Source organism: Ixodes scapularis, unplaced genomic scaffold (assembly GCF_016920785.2).
Source record: "Ixodes scapularis isolate PalLabHiFi unplaced genomic scaffold, ASM1692078v2 PGA_scaffold49__6_contigs__length_1374808, whole genome shotgun sequence".
Classification (NCBI taxonomy): Eukaryota; Metazoa; Arthropoda; class Arachnida; order Ixodida; family Ixodidae; genus Ixodes; species Ixodes scapularis.
The window spans coordinates 933,654-951,494 of record NW_024609878.1 but is presented as its reverse complement, the minus strand read 5'-3'; the positions used below and the strand labels follow the sequence as shown (position 1 = coordinate 951,494).

Below are 17,841 nucleotides of genomic sequence, written 5' to 3'. Positions count from 1 at the left end.
CTAGGCCATCCTCTCAACGTCAGCCTCGCCATAGCTTTGCTCGTCCCGAGACGACCTGCGCCACGATTGCGTTGGATGTCACGTAGTCTCCGCTGGGCCTTCTCCGAGCACTTGCCAGAGGGGGGCCGTTTATAACGAAAAATACAGCCACCAGGCTCAAAATACTACAAACGTCCGATTGTCATTTACGGATATTGTGGATCATATTCAACTTATTTTTGAACACGACGGGAATATTTCAAATTTCGTTGAAGTATCCCTTTAAGCGCCCATTACCACATTTCTAAGATCTGAGTGAATACGCACGGTACATTTATATGTAAAATTGATGACTGGACAAGCGCCCATCCCCCATTTTTTTGCGATCATCTGCAAAGTTTGAGTGGGCGCTTGCCCGGTATTTTACGGTTCATTCGGCCGGGGTTCCCGGAGCTTGATCGAAGCCAACATTCAATATTGAAAGAATGTTTTGCAGCACGGTGTTTTATTCTCAGTATTATTAGTCATGTTCTCCCAGTTTTAGTTTGTATTAGTATGTTGAGTTAAATTCAAACGAAATCAATGTACTACAACCTTTCACAAAATGAGTGTCCCTCAACCGTTGTATCCAAAGCACACTGTAGCCATTTTTGGATGACGTACAAAGGAATGTTAACGCTTATTATAATATATTATTGACAGTATTGGACAACTGGGCCACTTGCTCGCAATCTAAAACTTGGCTGTTAAGTGTACTGAATGCAAATAAAGTATTAGCAGTACTTCATGGTGATACTAGCTGAAGCTGGCTATAAAACAGGCACGAATTTGATTGAATAAAGACCAAATTCTGCCAACCAGTAAGATTACTTTAGTTTGTGACAGGCTAAGAATTCAGGAGAAGCTCATTTCACCCTTTTCCACATTAGCGGAGCAAATGCTGGAAAGAAGGTTGCCTCCTTTCCACCATTCGCTCCGCTAAAGTAAAAAGAGGCGGGAGGATTTTCCTCTGAACTCTTAACCAAACCATACTGTCACAGTCCCATAATGAACTCTGTCACAGAAATACTAGGGGTAAAAAAAAAAAAGGTAGATATCTGTACATCAACCAAAGGTGAATGCCACACGCGACATCGGAATCACAGAAGCAGCACCTCGCCAGGCAACGAAATGTTGCGTCGTTTTGTTTTCGTATAAATACAAAGTTACAAGCCACTTGGGGCGGACACCTAGGGTGCTGCTGTCAGTTTATCTGGAGGGAGGTTAGCATGCCCTCCAGAAGCTTTACTTGAGAGTCTTCACACTGCCGTTCCTGCAACGACAAAACGGAGGGTTTGACAACGGCTGGTGTACCCTCAAGGTGCAGTCTACACAGTCTCCACCGTTATGAAAGACCCACTCGTAGCGCGTGGCCGAGTGTCGCATTCCACGGCCGAGCTAAAGAAGAGAGAAGCGGGCAAGAGGCACAAGGAGAAGCATCATTCGAAGTAGCGGAGCCCAGATTTCGGCGACGACCCGAAGATGGACGCAAGGGTGCCGATGAAGCTTTGAGCGACAGATTCGGCGATGACCTAAACCAGTGGCAGCAACTCCACGCAGTGGCTCGAAACGAGCCCACAACCGAGTAGTTCGAGACGTGGACTGTACCGACCATCAACAGCAGAGACCGAGCGTCAGATCGTCACGTGCAAACGAACGTTCGAGACTATCGATAACTTTTGTACATTTGTATGTTAGTTTCTTAGCACTCTTCTTTCTTCTCCCTTTGTGTAATATAGCTTCATTTCTCCCAACACCGTGCACCCTTTTTCTTCTCCAACGGTTAGACCCTGAAACGTGGCATTTGGCAAGTCTGCCAGGATCTCTTGATCAGATGTCGATAACATCTGATCAAATTGGCCGGGGCGCACATAAATTGGTGGAGATGAGAATAACAATATGGATACTGAGAGATTGTTCACGACGTGGAAGAACTTCGGTAAATGTTGGTGGATAGGTGTACTGTCCGCACAAATTTTGTTTCTATAGTCCGTTGCAACCTAAGAACAAAGGGCGAGGGTAAGACGGGCCGGGGAGGAGGAAGCAGACGGAACGCTAATGAGAGAAGGAGGTTTCCTCCTCTCTTCTCCAGCGTTCCGTCTGCTTCCTCCTCCCCGGCCCGTCTTACCCTCGCCCTTCGTTCTTAGGTTGCAACGGACTATAAGTGCATTGGCATTCTGCACTGGATATTCTTGTCGTGACAACTCGGGCTCATTCTTCCTTCGCAAATGATACTACCCTGCAATGACTAGCTTAGCGCTTGGTAACGAATTGAAACTTAGTGAAGTATTTAAAATGGGTAAAGCCGTTGGACTCGAGGGTTTAGGTTTGAAGGACTGGTGATAAGCCTTGCTGAGTTAGCAAAGACGGAGCTAACAGAAGAGCAAAACCTCGGCGCCGTTGAGTCGGTGCCGAGGTCAGCTTTCCCCTTCGGTGGTCGGGAGCCTTCCCCGGGTCATTGCCGGGTTCCTTTCAATGACTTCGGGGCACCACCCCAAAGCTGCGACCCTCTTCGGGCCGTCGCTGAGACAGTGGCTGGCAGAGTGTGTTGTCGACAATTCTATATCGCTCCAAGGGGAGCGAAACTTGATGCAGCCAAACCGAATAGGTACACACTGACGAAACAACTTCCCTTCTCTCCGAGCGACATGAAATCGGCTGAAGTGCTCTAACCATCCGCCATCTCGGCCATTTGCTTCGATTGGGTCTTTCGTACTGGCAAAGACTGTACATACTCTGACGCAACAGAATCCACTTCAACCATCTTTGCTCGTCAACAGTCCAGACGGGCAACAAAATCGTTACGACTTTCTTTTAAACTTTCTCGCGACAATATAAATTCATGTAGGCTCGTTTCATTTTAATTGTGGCACCTGCAACGCGTCTTGAACACTGGTGTGTTTAGAACAGGGTAGAAAATAAAAATCAATGATACAATCTAACTCGTGATTTAGATTGTGGTTTAAATCTGACCAGTTTTATTATGATGATTTAAATCTGACCAGTTTTATTTTGATGATTTAAATTGAATCTTTCCCTCAAGAATATTCCCCGAAACATACTTTTTGTTTACTGTTTGTCTATCACTCGATGCTTTCGACGTGCATTTGTTTTATATTTAAATCAAAATCATTGAAGGTTTATACAGGGCTGAACATGAACAAAAAGAAACACTCTTTACAGCGTCGAGCTTGATATCTCCCTTCCATTCCGTTCGTCATTATGTAATGTCCCATTGCAACCAAATCAGAACGCAAAAGAAACAAAAACCAGGACAATATTGTCCTATTGCAATAAACTCAAACCTCAAAAGAAAAAGAAAAAAGTTTTTTCACTAAATTAAAAAAAAGGGGTTGTTTTTTGTTTTAGTATGACATTACAGAAATAAAAAGTCAAAGGAACTTTACAGAAATCCTTTCTTCCGCATTGTTATTAGTGGTGGGACGGATTCATCAGTCAATTTGCCAAGTCGAAAAATACATCTGGTGGTAAAAAATAATTTGTTTCTAGCTATAGTGAGTTAAATCAAAATAATCTGATTTAAGTCAAATAAATCTAATGGACCATTTGCAATATTCCCAAGCGCCCTGGCCCGCACTCAAGGAATCATGGGAATCGTGTTCCTTGAGCTCCCTAGTGATTGGTAATTTCGACAAATTCTATGGTTCCCGAGTTTTTAGCGTAATTCAGTCACCCTGAACAAGCGCTTTATAGCCCAAGGACTTGTCATATCACTTTTAAAATTTCTCGCCAATGTCAGCATTTTTGACACTGTGCATGTGATCCACCTTTCAACCTGGCTGAGCTGCAGAAATCTTACACTATTATCATTCTCGTGATTGTAGTTTTAGCAGAAATTGCTTAAAAAAGCCGAGAATTCACAACAACAAAAACCAGGATTTAGCTCGGAGTCAGCGGGGCTGTTTATAGTATTTTTAGTGTTTCTAACTTAATATCGGCGTCTTTGAAGCTGCGTGAGAATGATAATAATGTAAGAGAATAATGTAAGGGATTTCTGCAGCTCATCCAGGTTGAAGGGTGGACAGCATGTACAGTATCGAAAACGCTGACACTGACGAGAAATTTTAAAAGCGATATGACTGGTCGAATTACACTCAAAACTGTTTAAGGGGGGACACTACCCAAAAAAGTAAATTTTCGAACCACTTGTCCGATTTAAATTATATTAACAGGGCTTGTTTCTGTTGATGTTGAGAACATTTCTGCCAATTTTTGTTAACCTGGGTGAAGTACAAAAAAAATTACAAACGTTCAAAGACGAAAGTGGGCACGTCTGCGTAGGAAAACTATTGTTTTGAAATCACTTATAAATTTGTCGTTTTCATATGTTATATTGCATTAGGACAGTTCAGAGCAGATAACTATGGAGCTATATTTCTATGTTATACCATCTTTCATGACAAAAAAGCCACATAAACACAAATACAGTTTTTTAGATTTCCATCCTTTGTCCAAACCTTTAGTTCTTGAACATGAAAAATGACAAAAATAAAAAATACAAGCTCATAGTTATCTTCCCCTTAAAATTTCACCCCAGAAAAACTCATAAAAATGAATCCAAGTTGCATAATAACAAAACGATAGTTTTCCTAAAGTGAAATTTATGCCAAAAAGTGGAATAGAGAAAATTGCGTTCAAAATGCTCCAACCTCTACCTTTTCTTTAGCATTGGTGGACCGAAAATAATTTATAAAAAATTAACTATGCAGTGTAAACTAATGAAACTTTCTGGGAATACACTTTATATGTTGGTGGATGTAAATATGACATTTTTCAAAATCAACTTTTTTTTGCAGAAATTGTTTTTTCTGGGTAGTGTCCCCCCTTAACCATAGAATTGGTTGAAATTACCAATCACCAGGGAGCTGAAGGAACATCGCTCCCATGATTCCTCGAGTGTGGGCCGGGGCACTTGGGGGATTCAGCAAATGGTCTGTACTTACTATTTAAAAAAAAATAAAAAATTTATACCCTGCTTAAGCGTCTTATATCGGCCACGCACTGAAAACGTTGGAGAAGCGGAGCACGCGCCACATCTCCAACGAGGTGCGGCACAAAATCAGTCTTGTTCGCGAGGGGCAATACGGATGAGGCTTGTAATGGCTAAAGGAGAACGAGCGAGCTTGGCGGTAAACAAGCGATAGAAATCAAACTGAAGGCAACGGTGCGCACCTGGTATTTTCGGGTGATCTGCTGAGAGGCCCAAGCCGCATACCGCTGGTTGTCTTTCTTCTTTTGTACGCTGCACTTGGGCAGGGAGGCAATGTGGCTGGACGCCTGGAACGAGCGATGTGCATAGTGTCGTAGGTGCCGACGACCGCCTCTTGTTTTGCATCTTTACGAGCTCCCTAGGCCCGAGAAGCGACAACCTTTTATTGCTAGACAGTCGCTAGAAGTGTCTTCCGCTGGTTTTGAAGACACGTTGACTAGAAGTACAGTGGGACCCTCCTTCCTAACCGGCATCTCTGTTTTGTGACTTTCGCTGAGTTTTTTGTTGCGAACTAAAATAATTTGTTTACACGTGGTGGGGCATGTTTTGTTCTAAACTAAAAAAATTTGTTTATAAATGGTGGGGCTTGTTACAGCTTGTAACAAGAGTTTACAACAAATCATAACCTTGTCAGGCACTGCGCTACTTGTGAATCAAAGCACACAGTGACATGTCCTACAAACACCAGGTATTAAGCATGAGCTAGGAGTGTTTAGGTTCCTTCTTAAATTTAAAATTCCTGCTTGTGCAGAGGCAATGCAACTGTAATCTAGCATCTTTTTTCTTTTCTTTCTTCTAATCATGCGAACATCACTGTAAAACCCAAGAATTACATGAATTGTTAGGCTTTCCTCAGAAAAAATGTGTTGGAAAGTTCTTGTACAGTGGTCAGGACCCATGAAATTTACTTACCAGGAAAAGTCCGTAGAGTGCTCGGATGTTGTTGGGGTTGAGTTTCACGGCCTGTGCAAAGTATGCCCTTGCCAGTTCCATCGTTTCAAAGTTGCCTATTGTGTACTGGACCTGCAATGCATGTGTGCAGGCAGTAAGCTCCTGTTAGAGTACTAATCCTTGTCTAGGTTTTGGGGTCAGTCAAGTGTGACAAAAACCGAAATATTTCTACCAGTTTGTATATTTGACCTGAATACGAGCACTGAGAGTAGGTCTACATATGCAGGTAGTGCCACAATGTATCTCGCTTGTCGTCCTCGCTCTAGATAAAGAATTCAATGCCCCTATCAACTGCTGAAGCCATCAACTTGCAGACGTGTCAACTAACAGGCCCTTCAACCACAGACCCTTTAACTTGTAAAACCATCAACTTAGACTCAATTAACTTAAAACCCCATTAGTTGGTAAGGCCGTAAGTTGGTGCTCTCAGGTTAATAGTTTGCCTACATCGTAGCCCTTCTTCCTGTGTATCAAGGCGGCAGTGCGGGCAAGCTGGTTCATCACAAAAACAAAACAAACAAGAATACAGGCAGAGAATAAAAAAACTAAAGAGGACAAGTGCCATTGTCTTGTTTAAACAGGACAGCACTTTTCTTGTTTAGTTCTTCATACTGAAAACAGGATAAAGAGCTAAACAGGCAAGCTCCGTCTTGTTTAACTTATTCTCCGTCCTCAATCTTTGCACGCTGTTTTTGCCTTTTCTCCGTCGCTTACGAGGAAACCGACTGTGCGTTGCAAGAAAGTAGAGGAGCAGCAATACAATTCCCCTCTCGCCTTGTGCTCCTCCCCACACATCTTGAGAGAGAGGGGCGCACCTCGGCATAGCGCTGGTAGTAGAGGTGGTTGTGGGGGTTGCACAGGATGAGCTCCTCGAGGCAGAAGGCGGCCCGGGGCAGGTCCTGCTCGCGCAGGTAGAGCCCGCTCAGCTGCAGCCAGGCCTCCTGGTCGCCCATGAAGCGCTTGAGGTAGTCACTCAACTCCCGGATGGCCTCCGCCACCTGGTTCTGGGACAGCAGCAGGGCCACCCGCCGCTTGTGCACCACTGCATTGGCCTCCTCCTGCCCCAGCAGGGACTCGTAGCACTGTGCAGCCTCCTCGTACCTGCGCATTTGGAGAAAACAGATGCGACCTGTTGTAATCAAACATTGGTGGATTTAGCAGATGCTATCAACCCGTAAACTTGCAGACCTGTCAACTGATAAGTCCATCGGTTGATCTATCGGGTGACTGGGTAGCTTAGTTGATGGGTATACTAGTTATTGGCTCCATCACTGACGGGTCCATCAGATAACTAGTGAATCAGTTGACGGGTCTATCAGTCAGTGGGTCCATTAGTTGACGGGTCCATCGCTAGTATACTGAACTTATGCCATCAATGTGCAAGCTAAGCGATCAAATTGACATGAGCCATCTTGCAAGTTGGCACATCACTTCGGAGTCTTCAATGTCCAATATTTACGACTCATGAGTTGTGCCTCAGTATCGGGTGGTTTGCAGCAGAGACAGGTGTACAGTTTTCATCACGGCTTTTCCAGCTTTCCCATGGTGCTCTTACTTTTCCAAGGCCTCCAGCTGCATTGCTTCCAGCTTCTTCACCCGTAAGCTTCCCGGGAACTCCTCGTTGAGTTTGGACAGGCACTCCTGCACGAAGCAAGATGGAGCAAAAGCACATAGATGTCAAAATGCACATATATACTTGGTGGTAAATTATGGCCGTAGCTGGTCACTAGAGTTCATAAAAAATTGCCCGAGTGAAGGAGGGGCATCCTGTTATTAGCAGAACATTTTTAGTGTCCGACAACATGGGTTGCTAATGTAACCTAGAAGCCAGAAAATGTGAGGTTTTTTTTTTCTGTTGTCCTCCAACACATTGCTCGCACAGTTTCAGCAAGTTAAGAACATAGATAAAGATTTGGAGCTAAACACTAGAAGATGATAACGAGCAACGTTCTGCGACATCGCTGATCGAAGACCCGGTCAGAACGGACTGCGACCAGTCTCGATGATATACAAAGCGCAAGTTTTTCTGTTTCTTGCACAGGGGTTGCGGTGACATCAGAACACCGAGCTCTCATTGGCTCCGATTGGAGGGATAGTGGGTAGACCTCGAGGCTAGCTGCCTCGAGGACCACCCACTATCTTTTCAACCTGTGCACCTGGATCAAACCCTTCAAAGTAGGAATAAAGTAAGTATTATTCTTATTAGCCAATCAGAGCTCGGCATTCTGACGTTACCGCAACCCCTGCGCAAGAAGCAGACATACTTTCACTCCACACAGCTACTGGCAGGGTGAGAGTGGCAGGGCATCCCTTTTGGATGACCCGCTGCCAGCGGGCGCTTATTGCCCTTCCTCATGCTAAGGCTGCGCATGCGCGCTGGAGGCTTGGGAGACGCCAGAGCTTAAAGTTGGAGACTCTGGCATCTGAGAGGACAAAATGTGAGGTTTGAACAAATCGGTCACCTTCGCAAGTTTCATTTCATGGCAGTCCAGCGCCGCCGTGCATACTTGTTCATAGACCACCCACTCTGCAAAAGGGGGGATGCAAGCAATGAGCACGGTTCAGTGACCACCCGTGTTGGGACTGCATATGTGGATGTAGTATGCGCGTGTGTGGGTGGAGGTAGCTTACTTTCGTCGCCAAGCTTGTTGACGTGTTTCGCGATTACGTTGTACCAGATCTCGACGGTTTCTTCCGATCGGCGGTCATTCTCGTCCCTCCACTGGCGCAGAGTCTCCCGAGCACCTGGAATCCCGTAAATTGCATGGAACCAATGTAAAAAGGGGAGCGAAGCCGGCAGAAGAACGCGAAGAGGTAAACCTCGGAACGGCGTGCCGACGCTTCACGAGGAGACCTAGCTTCTCCAGGCTGAAGAAACTTTAGTGAAACGTCGACACGTCGTTCTGAATTTTAACGGAAGCTCCCTCTTTACATGGAACCAATGTCATAAACATGCATACAAACGCCAGTCACACCACGTCATAAAAACCGCCGCAGGCTCGAGTTTACGGTGCAGCGTGTAAAAGGTAGTACGTGCAGCCGTGGTGTATATAGACCGTACTTACGTTCAAGTTCATCTGGAAGCGCAGAATATTTTCCAAGCGTTATTCAATGATTCGCGATTGATACCAGAATCAACTCGGCATTATGGCAGTAGTACGATGTGGACCGTGATGTTCTGATTTTGTTGTGGCTATCCGGAGACCGCCCCGAGTCGACGACAGTTTCCGCGACGCTCAAACAACGGAAATTAATTTTACCGGTGAGGACATATTTAATTTTTGTCGCGTTTTTTTCCCGTTCAAGGCTGAGTAGGGAAATACGCTGTTGTACCGTACTGCATGAACCAGGAGTCGGAGATGCTCCGGATTTTTACAGAATGTTTAGGTCTATCGATATTTCCAAGGAATTGCGAAAGAAGATAAATAGTTCTGAATTAACGGGCACGAACCTTCCCAATTCATGCGATGTATGTCGATGCTGCCGGTAGCCATGTTGGAAGTGCCGAATACATGAACCAATGGACAACACGACCGGCTGTGATGGATGGAGACACGGGAGATAAGGCTTATCTTGCAATAAACTGTGACAATCAATTACCAGCGCTGGATGGGCGGTAGCCTGCGCCACCTAGAGTCGTACACAATCGTTTTTCTTCGAGAAGGGTCTGCGCGTGCGTGGTATCGGTAATCTTGGAGCCCATAGGTAGTAAGCGGGAAAGTGTGGCCACCGAGTTTGAATTTTAAGAAATCACTGCCAAGAGGCTGGTGCGATGCCTAGCGCATGCGCACAACTTCCCACCGAAGGTAGTTCATACGCTCCCGCTTGGTGCGCCTCCGTGTTGATTGCAGATGGGAGTGTCTGCTCCGACGGCCGTCGCTCGAGCCATGTCCACACGGAGACGGCTCCTTCGACACCGGAAGTAGTAAAACGTCATTTCCGGTGTCAAAGTAGCTTGCCCTGTCTGGGCATAGCTCCTTCGACACCGGTAGTTGAGGGTGACATCACTTCTGGTGTCGCAGCCTCGTGCGACTGTCACCGCTGTCACTGCCCTTCCCGAGTCTGCGACTGGTCAAGTTCTGGGTTGGTTTCACGCAAGCTTTTTGCACTCATTTGAAGCGTTCCATTTGTCATTTGCCTGATTACTTATTTGTTTAACCATATTCATTAGTATTTACTGCCATTTTCTGTATTTTGCGCTTTGAACGCGTTAATTTGGATGTTGTATCGGGTTGTAAACGAGCGTGGTCGCACTCCCCACGTGCCTCGTGTGTTTTGGTAGCCGGTGATCCTTACTCGAACCAGTACTTCTCGTCGATTGACCGGAGGGCTACTGAGGTCGCCGCATCTAGTGGGATTAGGATTGAGAACTTGTTTTCACGGTCTGACAGGCTTGCCGATTTTGACGTTGCCATCGTGCACGTCGGCACTAACACCACCAGCGTTAGTGCTAGCGTGTGCAACAACAAATCTGGTCATTGGAATGTAGTCACGCTGCCGAGATGCAGGTTATGAATGACTACTACCGGGAGGTAAGCTCCCTGCAGCGCGAGTTTTGTCGCGAAGAGGGGTTCGAGTTCCGCGGCGGCTTGGCCAACGAGTAGCAGCAGTGGATTGGTCGCGACTGCTCGGAACGGACGACAGCCAAGTGACAGCAGCCCAGCTCGTGACCACAACCAAAAAAAAGAAAGCCCTTTTTATTTCCACGCGCCGCTCCTTATATAAGCGCTCTATAAATGATGGTGTCCTCTAGCGAGCAATAAGATAAACACCATCACCTTAGTAGTGCCCATACATCTCCCCTTAAGATCTATAAGTCAGTCGCCTTGGCGGTCCATTCACACGATCGCAAAGTCTGCGTCTCAGCCGAAGCCCTTGCTGAGGCTCTGGCGATGATGCTGGTTGACCCTCACCAGGCGTAGACTGCTGTAAGTTTGGTCCTTGATTTTGTTCACTGGCTGGCAGTTCCTTTGTTGACTGGCCTTTTGAGAAGGGTATTAGATGCGGACGGTTTCAATGCAGAGTTCCCCTGGGCGTTTCCACCACATATGACTGTGGTCACTGAGCGGAGCTGAGGATACTGCCTCGGCAATTGACGTCCTTAACCCACACGTCCTGAAGTATGCCGGCGATTGTGGTTGTTTGCCTGTTGTGACATGTTTGCGGCATCTCTTGCCTTGAAGTTCTGATGGCTTGGCAGTGATGGCTGAAGTTGTTCTGGTAGACCAGGAAGTCGAGTTAGTTTTTTCCCATTAACAGCTGGGCAGGAGAAACACCATTGACACCGGGTGTGTCTCGGTACGATAGGAGAGCCAGGTATTGATCGGTGCTCTTTGCAAACAAGTTCTTCACGATACGCACCATGCGTTCTACTTTGCCGTTATTCTAGGGGTATCGCTGGCTCCTAGTCTCGTGGCGAAATCTGCGCCTGAGCAAAGTCTGCAAACTCGTGAGATGCAAACTGCGATCCAATATCTGTCCGCACGACGTTCGGGATTCCATAGCAAGCCATGCAACTCTTGACAGCCGAGATGGCTGCTTGCGCAGATGTAGATCAGAGAGAGATGACCTCAGGAAACCTTGAGTATACTCTGTTTCACCTTATGCTGTACCGCAGCGAAGGCTAGAAGCGTGAGCTATTAGCGTTGGCAGCTGCCCTTGACGCTTGAGAGCTTGTGCCGCCGAGATGTGCCCTAGAGCAAGGAGCTCGCGCTTGTAGCCTTTCCTACGGTACAACACAAGGTGAAACAGAGTATAGTAGTCTACAATCAGAACATAGTCACATCCTTTTAGCAGGAACATTCGGAATGGACGATGACGAAGAGACAGCAGCCCGTGATACCCCCAGAGTAACGGTGAAGTAGAGCGCATGGTGCATACCGTGAAAGACTTGTTTGCAAAGAACTCTGATCCATTGCTGACTGTCCTCGTTGCAATCCAAGTCGGCCATTCCGCCGGGCTGGTGAAAGTGAATGGTGCTAAAGGATGAAGTCTCGACGCTCCGACGCAAACCACTTGGATACGGAGGTCACCTTCCGCCATAGTGACGGTGTTAGCTAGCTTCTGACACCATGTTCGGAACGGACGACGGCCAAGTAACAGCAGCCCAGCTCGTGACCACACCTAAAAAGAAGAAAAAGCCCTTTTACTTCGATGCATCGCGCCGGTTCTTATATAAGCACTTTATAAATGGTGTTCTCTGGCGAGCAACAAGAAAAACACCATCACCCTAGTAGCGCCCACTATTGCGACGGCATCCACCCAAGCCAGATGGGCAATAAGGTATGGCGTCTGTGCCGACGAGCACAAATATAGAGACATCGATCGCAAGGATGGCTACAGTAGTAGCCGTACAAGTAGGCATCTGTGCATATTTACTTGCAATGCACTTAAGAAAAAATGTTGACTGAGGTGTTTACAATGTGAAGGAGGCTTATTGCAGAAAAGGCACCGTGGTAATGTGAGCTTTCGGTTGCTCAACAAAAAATCCCCCGGTGGTCTAAATATTCCTGTGCCCTCCGTTGCGTTTAGCACGTAAACCTAAAAAAAAGTTTTTCAAAAATTTTACTTTTGAGGGTGTATGAAAATTACAATCACCCTTATACTTAGTGTTCACAAGAACTTAACTTGAAGTATTTGTTTTTAGTACTTTGCAAGGAAACTACAACTCCCTACCTCAAGTACATTCTCCAAACCTGGTCTTACTAAATTTGCATCGCTAAACGGTGCTAGGTTAACTCTGGAGAAATACTGCGAGGTATATTTTTACCTAGGGAGGTGCATAAGCAGACGATGCATTGCTTCATATTGTCTTTGAGAACAATGTCTTTTTCATAGTTCTTAGAAGACAACAGAGTTTTAGAGAACCATTTTTCAACTCTGATTTCGATATCATTGGTTCCGCTGGTATTAACTGCACATAGAATGTGTGCATCTGCATGTCATATTGTTACTGGAGCTGGAAAATGGTTCCTTTGAACTCTCTTAACCATACTTCGTCTTGGATGTTTCGTACAGCTCTGGGAAACACACAGGGACAAATGCATTGATCTGGGCACTGGTTTGTTTCGTGAGGGCTCAGGAAAATCTAGGCTCTTTCAAAACTCGTGCCGATGTCCTTGGCTTTCCAAATAGTACCTACGACTTCTGAGGTAGAGTATAATTTTGCACCAACCTAACAACCAAGTGGTAGGTTGTTATCATACAAAAGTGTTGATTTCTTTCAAAACCTCTTCTGGCCATTCCTCTCAGAGGACTGGCAGTTATAAGTGCATGCAATGTCATTCCTACTTGTTCTGGCCAAGAAGTACAAGTTTGAAGGTGTGAAATTTATGCTACAGAAGGTAGGAGCATGGTACGGAGTAATGACTGCTGATGTAACGAAAATGCAAGCCATGTGTAGCTCATCGGGGAAAGAAAAAAAGTACTGGGTGGCCTCTTGGCTATGTCTGATATTTGCCGCTAGTACCGCGAATAATTCCCATATTACAACACACTTGAGTACCTATGCATACCATGATTTGAAAGACACTCAGAGTGGGAATGAAGTGGACCACAGTTTACTTTATTTAAAAAAAAAGACTGCATTTATTGTACTTTACTTCAACTGCATCACGCCTTGTATACTTACTACTCAACTTGATGTACATAATTACTCTAACTTTACTTCAAGTAGTTTTTAGGTATGCTTTACTTTATGAAACACTGCTTAAAATTTTAAATGGACACTAACTCAGACAATTAAGTTAGGCTGACAGTCAGGTTTGGTGCTCTAGTGTAGAGGTTAATAGTTGGGCACTCTCAACTATGTGGGCAGGTTCTTGCCAAGTTCATGGACCAGCAGGTGCAGAACATCGTGCAGAAGGTGGCCAGGGCCAGGATTCAGCAGGAGTACTAGGGGATGCAATGAAGGCTTCCTCAAGTGCTGGCTGGACCATCAAAAGTGTTCCACCAGCCATGCTCTGTGAGGTTGAGTTTCCTCCACTTTGCTCTCCTGCTGCTTCCGCACCACCTCTGCCACTTGCTTCTGCTGCTTCCTCCCCTGAGAGTACCTGTGCACCTTGTGAAGCAGCTGCTGATCACGTGCAGAGATGTCAAAATCTGCAGGCTCTCCTGTACCAGGTGCCTGCATGGCCTCTGAGCTCGTTTTGGACAGAAGCCAACCAGTTGTCACATATGGAAAGGCTGAGCGGAGGCACACACGAGGCAAGCCGTCTGATGTGCCAGTGAAGTAGAGCCATGGTGCTGGGTTCAGGCTGGTTGGTGGTGTTTGAGTCCACAGCAAGGATAGTCAGGTAGGGCAAACCTGGGAGAGCATGCCTCTTGCTAGTGTAGAAGAGTGCCTGAAAGCCACATCTTCAAGGAGCACAGCTTTTTTGAGTAGAAAAGCTATACTCCGTTCCACCTTTGTTCCGAGCGCAGTGGACGCCATAAGCCATTCCAGCCGATCCAGCGCCAGGAGAAAATTGCGTGACCTGCCTGTTGGGCAGAGCGACACCTGGAGCTCGAGGTCACATGCCACCCTCTCAACGCTGGATTGGCTGGGATGGCTCCTATAGCGTCCACTGCGCTCGGACTGAAGGTGAAACGGAGTATAGTGCAGAGGAGTGCCCGAAAACCACTCCCTTTGGAAGCACAGCTTTTGGAGGGAATGGTGAGTGTGAAGCTAGTGCAGAGGAGTGCCCAAAAGCCACTTCCTTGGGAAGCACAGCTTCTGTAAAGGCTTGCGAGCAAGCAGCCCTTGTCACTGCTGATGCTTCGGGTAGAAAATCTAGTGCAGAATGCCTAAAACCACTTTCTTGGAAGTCGTAGCTTTTGCAGAGAAAGGTGAGCATGAAGCTAGTGTAGAGGAGTGCCCGAAAGCCTCTTCTTCGGGGAGCACAGCTCCTGTAAAGACATGGGAGCAAGCAGCCGGTGCCACTGGCAATGCTTCAGGTGGGAAAGCTAGTGCAGAGAAGTGCCTACAAGTCACTTCCTCGGGGAGCAAGGTGGTGTGCCCTTTCCGAAGCACGGTGAGAGGAGGGAAGCAGCGTGGGTGAAGTACATTGAGCATGAAGCAAGGGTCTCGCAGGCAGTGTAAGGCACTAAACCATACTGCCACCATTGCATCCCCCACCATTGCTTGGGATGGAGGAGACCTTGCATAGGGTGCCACTGTTCTTTGCATGTGTCTGATAATCCATTTTCTGGCTTGGGGGAGGACAGCCCAGCATGTGCGACAAAGAGCAGGGCCACTGGAGGCAAGCATCCCGCCACAGCTTTGCTGTAGAACCATTTTCCTGCAGGCCAAGTTTAGGAACTATCCAACCTATCTAGCAGCATTTGAAGACGACCAAAAAAGGGTTGCATGTATCTTCGAAAAAAAAAAAAAAGAAGGTCCAGGGATTATTTTTGTCAAAGACATGTTTACTAGTTCAATCTGATGAATTTAAGTACTCCATGGTTGAGTTCATCTAGTCAAACCAACAGCTAACTCCTTGGCTCAATGCGGTGAACGAGAGCTAAATGAAAAATTGGTCGATATTCAGGCATTCCTTAGCAGTCTTACAACCTTCCCTAGCAACCAGGTGCAGCTCTTGCCATAGTCTGTTGCACCCTGTGCAGCTCGAGAGGATGTATCTCAGCAGCAGCTAATAGACAACAATCGGTGGGGCAACTTTTTCCGAAAAACTGTGCATTAGTTTGATTAAACGCAGGAGGCAGACCACGAAATGTGACAGTTATAAGAAAGCATGCACTTTCTGGAATGTTCCACAACAAGGCACTTCACCTTAGTATGATAGGGGCAGACTTAATTCCTCTCTACAAAAGTTATTCACTTACTGAAAAAGAACTGACATGTGTAAGATCCAACAGTTCTCTGTCTGATAGTGTTATGAATATTGTGCGGTACTTAACACGTAAAACATTTCCACATTGGGGTGGTTTTCAAGCTGTTCTGTTAGCTGAGGGACTAAAATTCAAACAGGTGAGAGATGCTTTCATTCAGCTATTGCGTACAAAAGTTCCAGACCATTGGCAGTGATGTGATACTTGTGCCAAAGGGCTACATCTTGCTGCATTTGACCAAAATCTGAGGAACTCTGGCCAACATTGCGCCAAAACTTAATTTTAACAACTCGCAATTTGGCTGGAACAATAGGATTGTGCAAGTTGGCAGATCTTTAGAATATTACGTCATATAACATACTAACTCGGTCTGATTTCGCATCAAACACAGACATTACTCGTGTAAGCGAGTGCCATTGTGTTTTTCCCTTTTTCTTCTATTTTGCCGGGCGCATCCCTGAAGTCGCCTACGAAGCTCAGAGGGCACGAATGTTGTGTTCTTAAAGGCATGTGTTAACACCCACTCTTCGGCATCAGGGGTCTCAAACGTGGGTTCCAGCGCTATGAAGATGCAACTGGCTGGCGTCGGACCGGATGCGGCATCTGCCAGCCAGGCGAGACCAAGCACCGCGAGAGAAGAACTATACAGCAGTCTACCTGCAAGACTCTGAGCAAGAGCATTGTGCGATGGTGGTATGCAACCACCATAGTTCCCAAATTTGTAAATTTGGGAACTATGGCCTAAATTTGTACTTTCGACTATATTAAACCCAGTGTTTTTTTAATTGCCAAAAGCTTAGTTGTCAAGACCTCATTTATTTTCTAGAATATATTTTATTTGAGACTATTTCTAACACTCGGAAGTTCCGCAATAATTTTCGCATTCTGTTCTGGCGGGTTAGTTTCGTGGAGTGCGCTTCTCACCGCTCACTGGTGTACTGCAGTGAAGCGACAACCGCGGAGTAGGCATCGCGATTTTGTGTCTTGCTTTGCTGCAGCGCACCTGTGTGCTAAGGGGAAAGCATGCCTCCAGAGCGAGACTGGACGATTTTTGAATAAAATTTGGCTTGTATGTATGATAGACTGACTGCAGTATCGTGGAGGTATCTTTTTCCAATTCTAGATTTAGCAAGGATACTTCAGTATAGCAAATATATTTATGTGGACTCTTCTTTAAGTTAATGTTTTATGCCAACTTTTTTTGTTTAGTTGTCACTCTTATCTAGGTGTGAGTGAATTAGCAGTTAAATTACCAGAAGTAGAGAATGCAAGCTTGAGAAGAACCTTAACGAGTTCGGCGGAGTTGTTTATAAGAAGGCATATTTATCATTTACAGGCCCATTTTAGGGGCGAAACTCCTGAGGGTCCAGCCTTGTCCGGCGTCCGTGCTCACATCAATTGCCATTCCATGTCTTCTTAAAAAAAAAGAAAAGATGTTTGTGCAGTCAACAGGATTCAAACCTGTGCGGGGAGACCCAATGGATTTCTAGTCCATCGCCTCAACCACTCGGCCACGACTGCGGGACGAGTAGGGAGCTCTGAGATGTGGTAGTAACTCAAGAGCTGGGGATGTCATGGATGAAACGTTGCATGTAGCTGCTCAACGTCTATACAGGAGAGGGCGCTGCTGTCAAATGCATATATAACCACGTTCCCTACCACATATTCCATACCAACGCAACCCAAAGCCCAGCACTACCTATGAATAAAATTAGTATCATCAGCACCACCGAGAGCTTCGCCCCAATCAACATCATTCACCACGTGGAGATGCGGTCATTTTGTTTTGTTATGAAGTTCTAGGTATAAAATATAATTGATGTTTCATAATCAAATGACAAGTGCTTTTTTTTTTCTGTATTAAGAACTGCAGTTTCATTACAATCTCTAGAACTTGAAGGAAACAAATTTAGGCACTCAAAATTGTTGTATTCTAGCATTATGTCACTGGGATTCCATACCTAAATTTACAATTCACCACAATTCATGCTGTCCTTCATCTGTCATCTTCTTGTCACCGTGTCTGGTGCGTC

At 45.9% G+C, this 17,841-nt stretch overlaps 1 protein-coding gene and 1 long non-coding RNA gene across 2 annotated transcripts; one reads left to right on the top strand and one right to left on the bottom strand.

Annotated features, from left to right (window-relative positions):
- Positions 1–467: 467 nt before the first annotated feature.
- Positions 468–9,530, bottom strand: LOC8030273 (ER membrane protein complex subunit 2). The gene is made up of 8 exons (XM_002399572.4): positions 9,432–9,530; positions 8,612–8,725; positions 8,443–8,507; positions 7,536–7,621; positions 6,796–7,081; positions 5,942–6,052; positions 5,212–5,316; positions 468–1,291 (listed from the first exon to the last, which is right to left on the bottom strand). The coding sequence occupies exons 1-8, from the start codon at positions 9,472–9,474 to the stop codon at positions 1,223–1,225; spliced, it is 879 nt and encodes a 292-aa protein (XP_002399614.1). The 5' UTR covers positions 9,475–9,530; the 3' UTR covers positions 468–1,222.
- Positions 9,531–9,860: 330 nt separating this feature from the next.
- On the top strand, positions 9,861–16,602 carry LOC115332590. Its single transcript, XR_005718191.3, has 2 exons — positions 9,861–10,063; positions 13,797–16,602. It is a non-coding gene; the product is annotated as an uncharacterized LOC115332590 (long non-coding RNA).
- Positions 16,603–17,841: the final 1,239 nt, after the last annotated feature.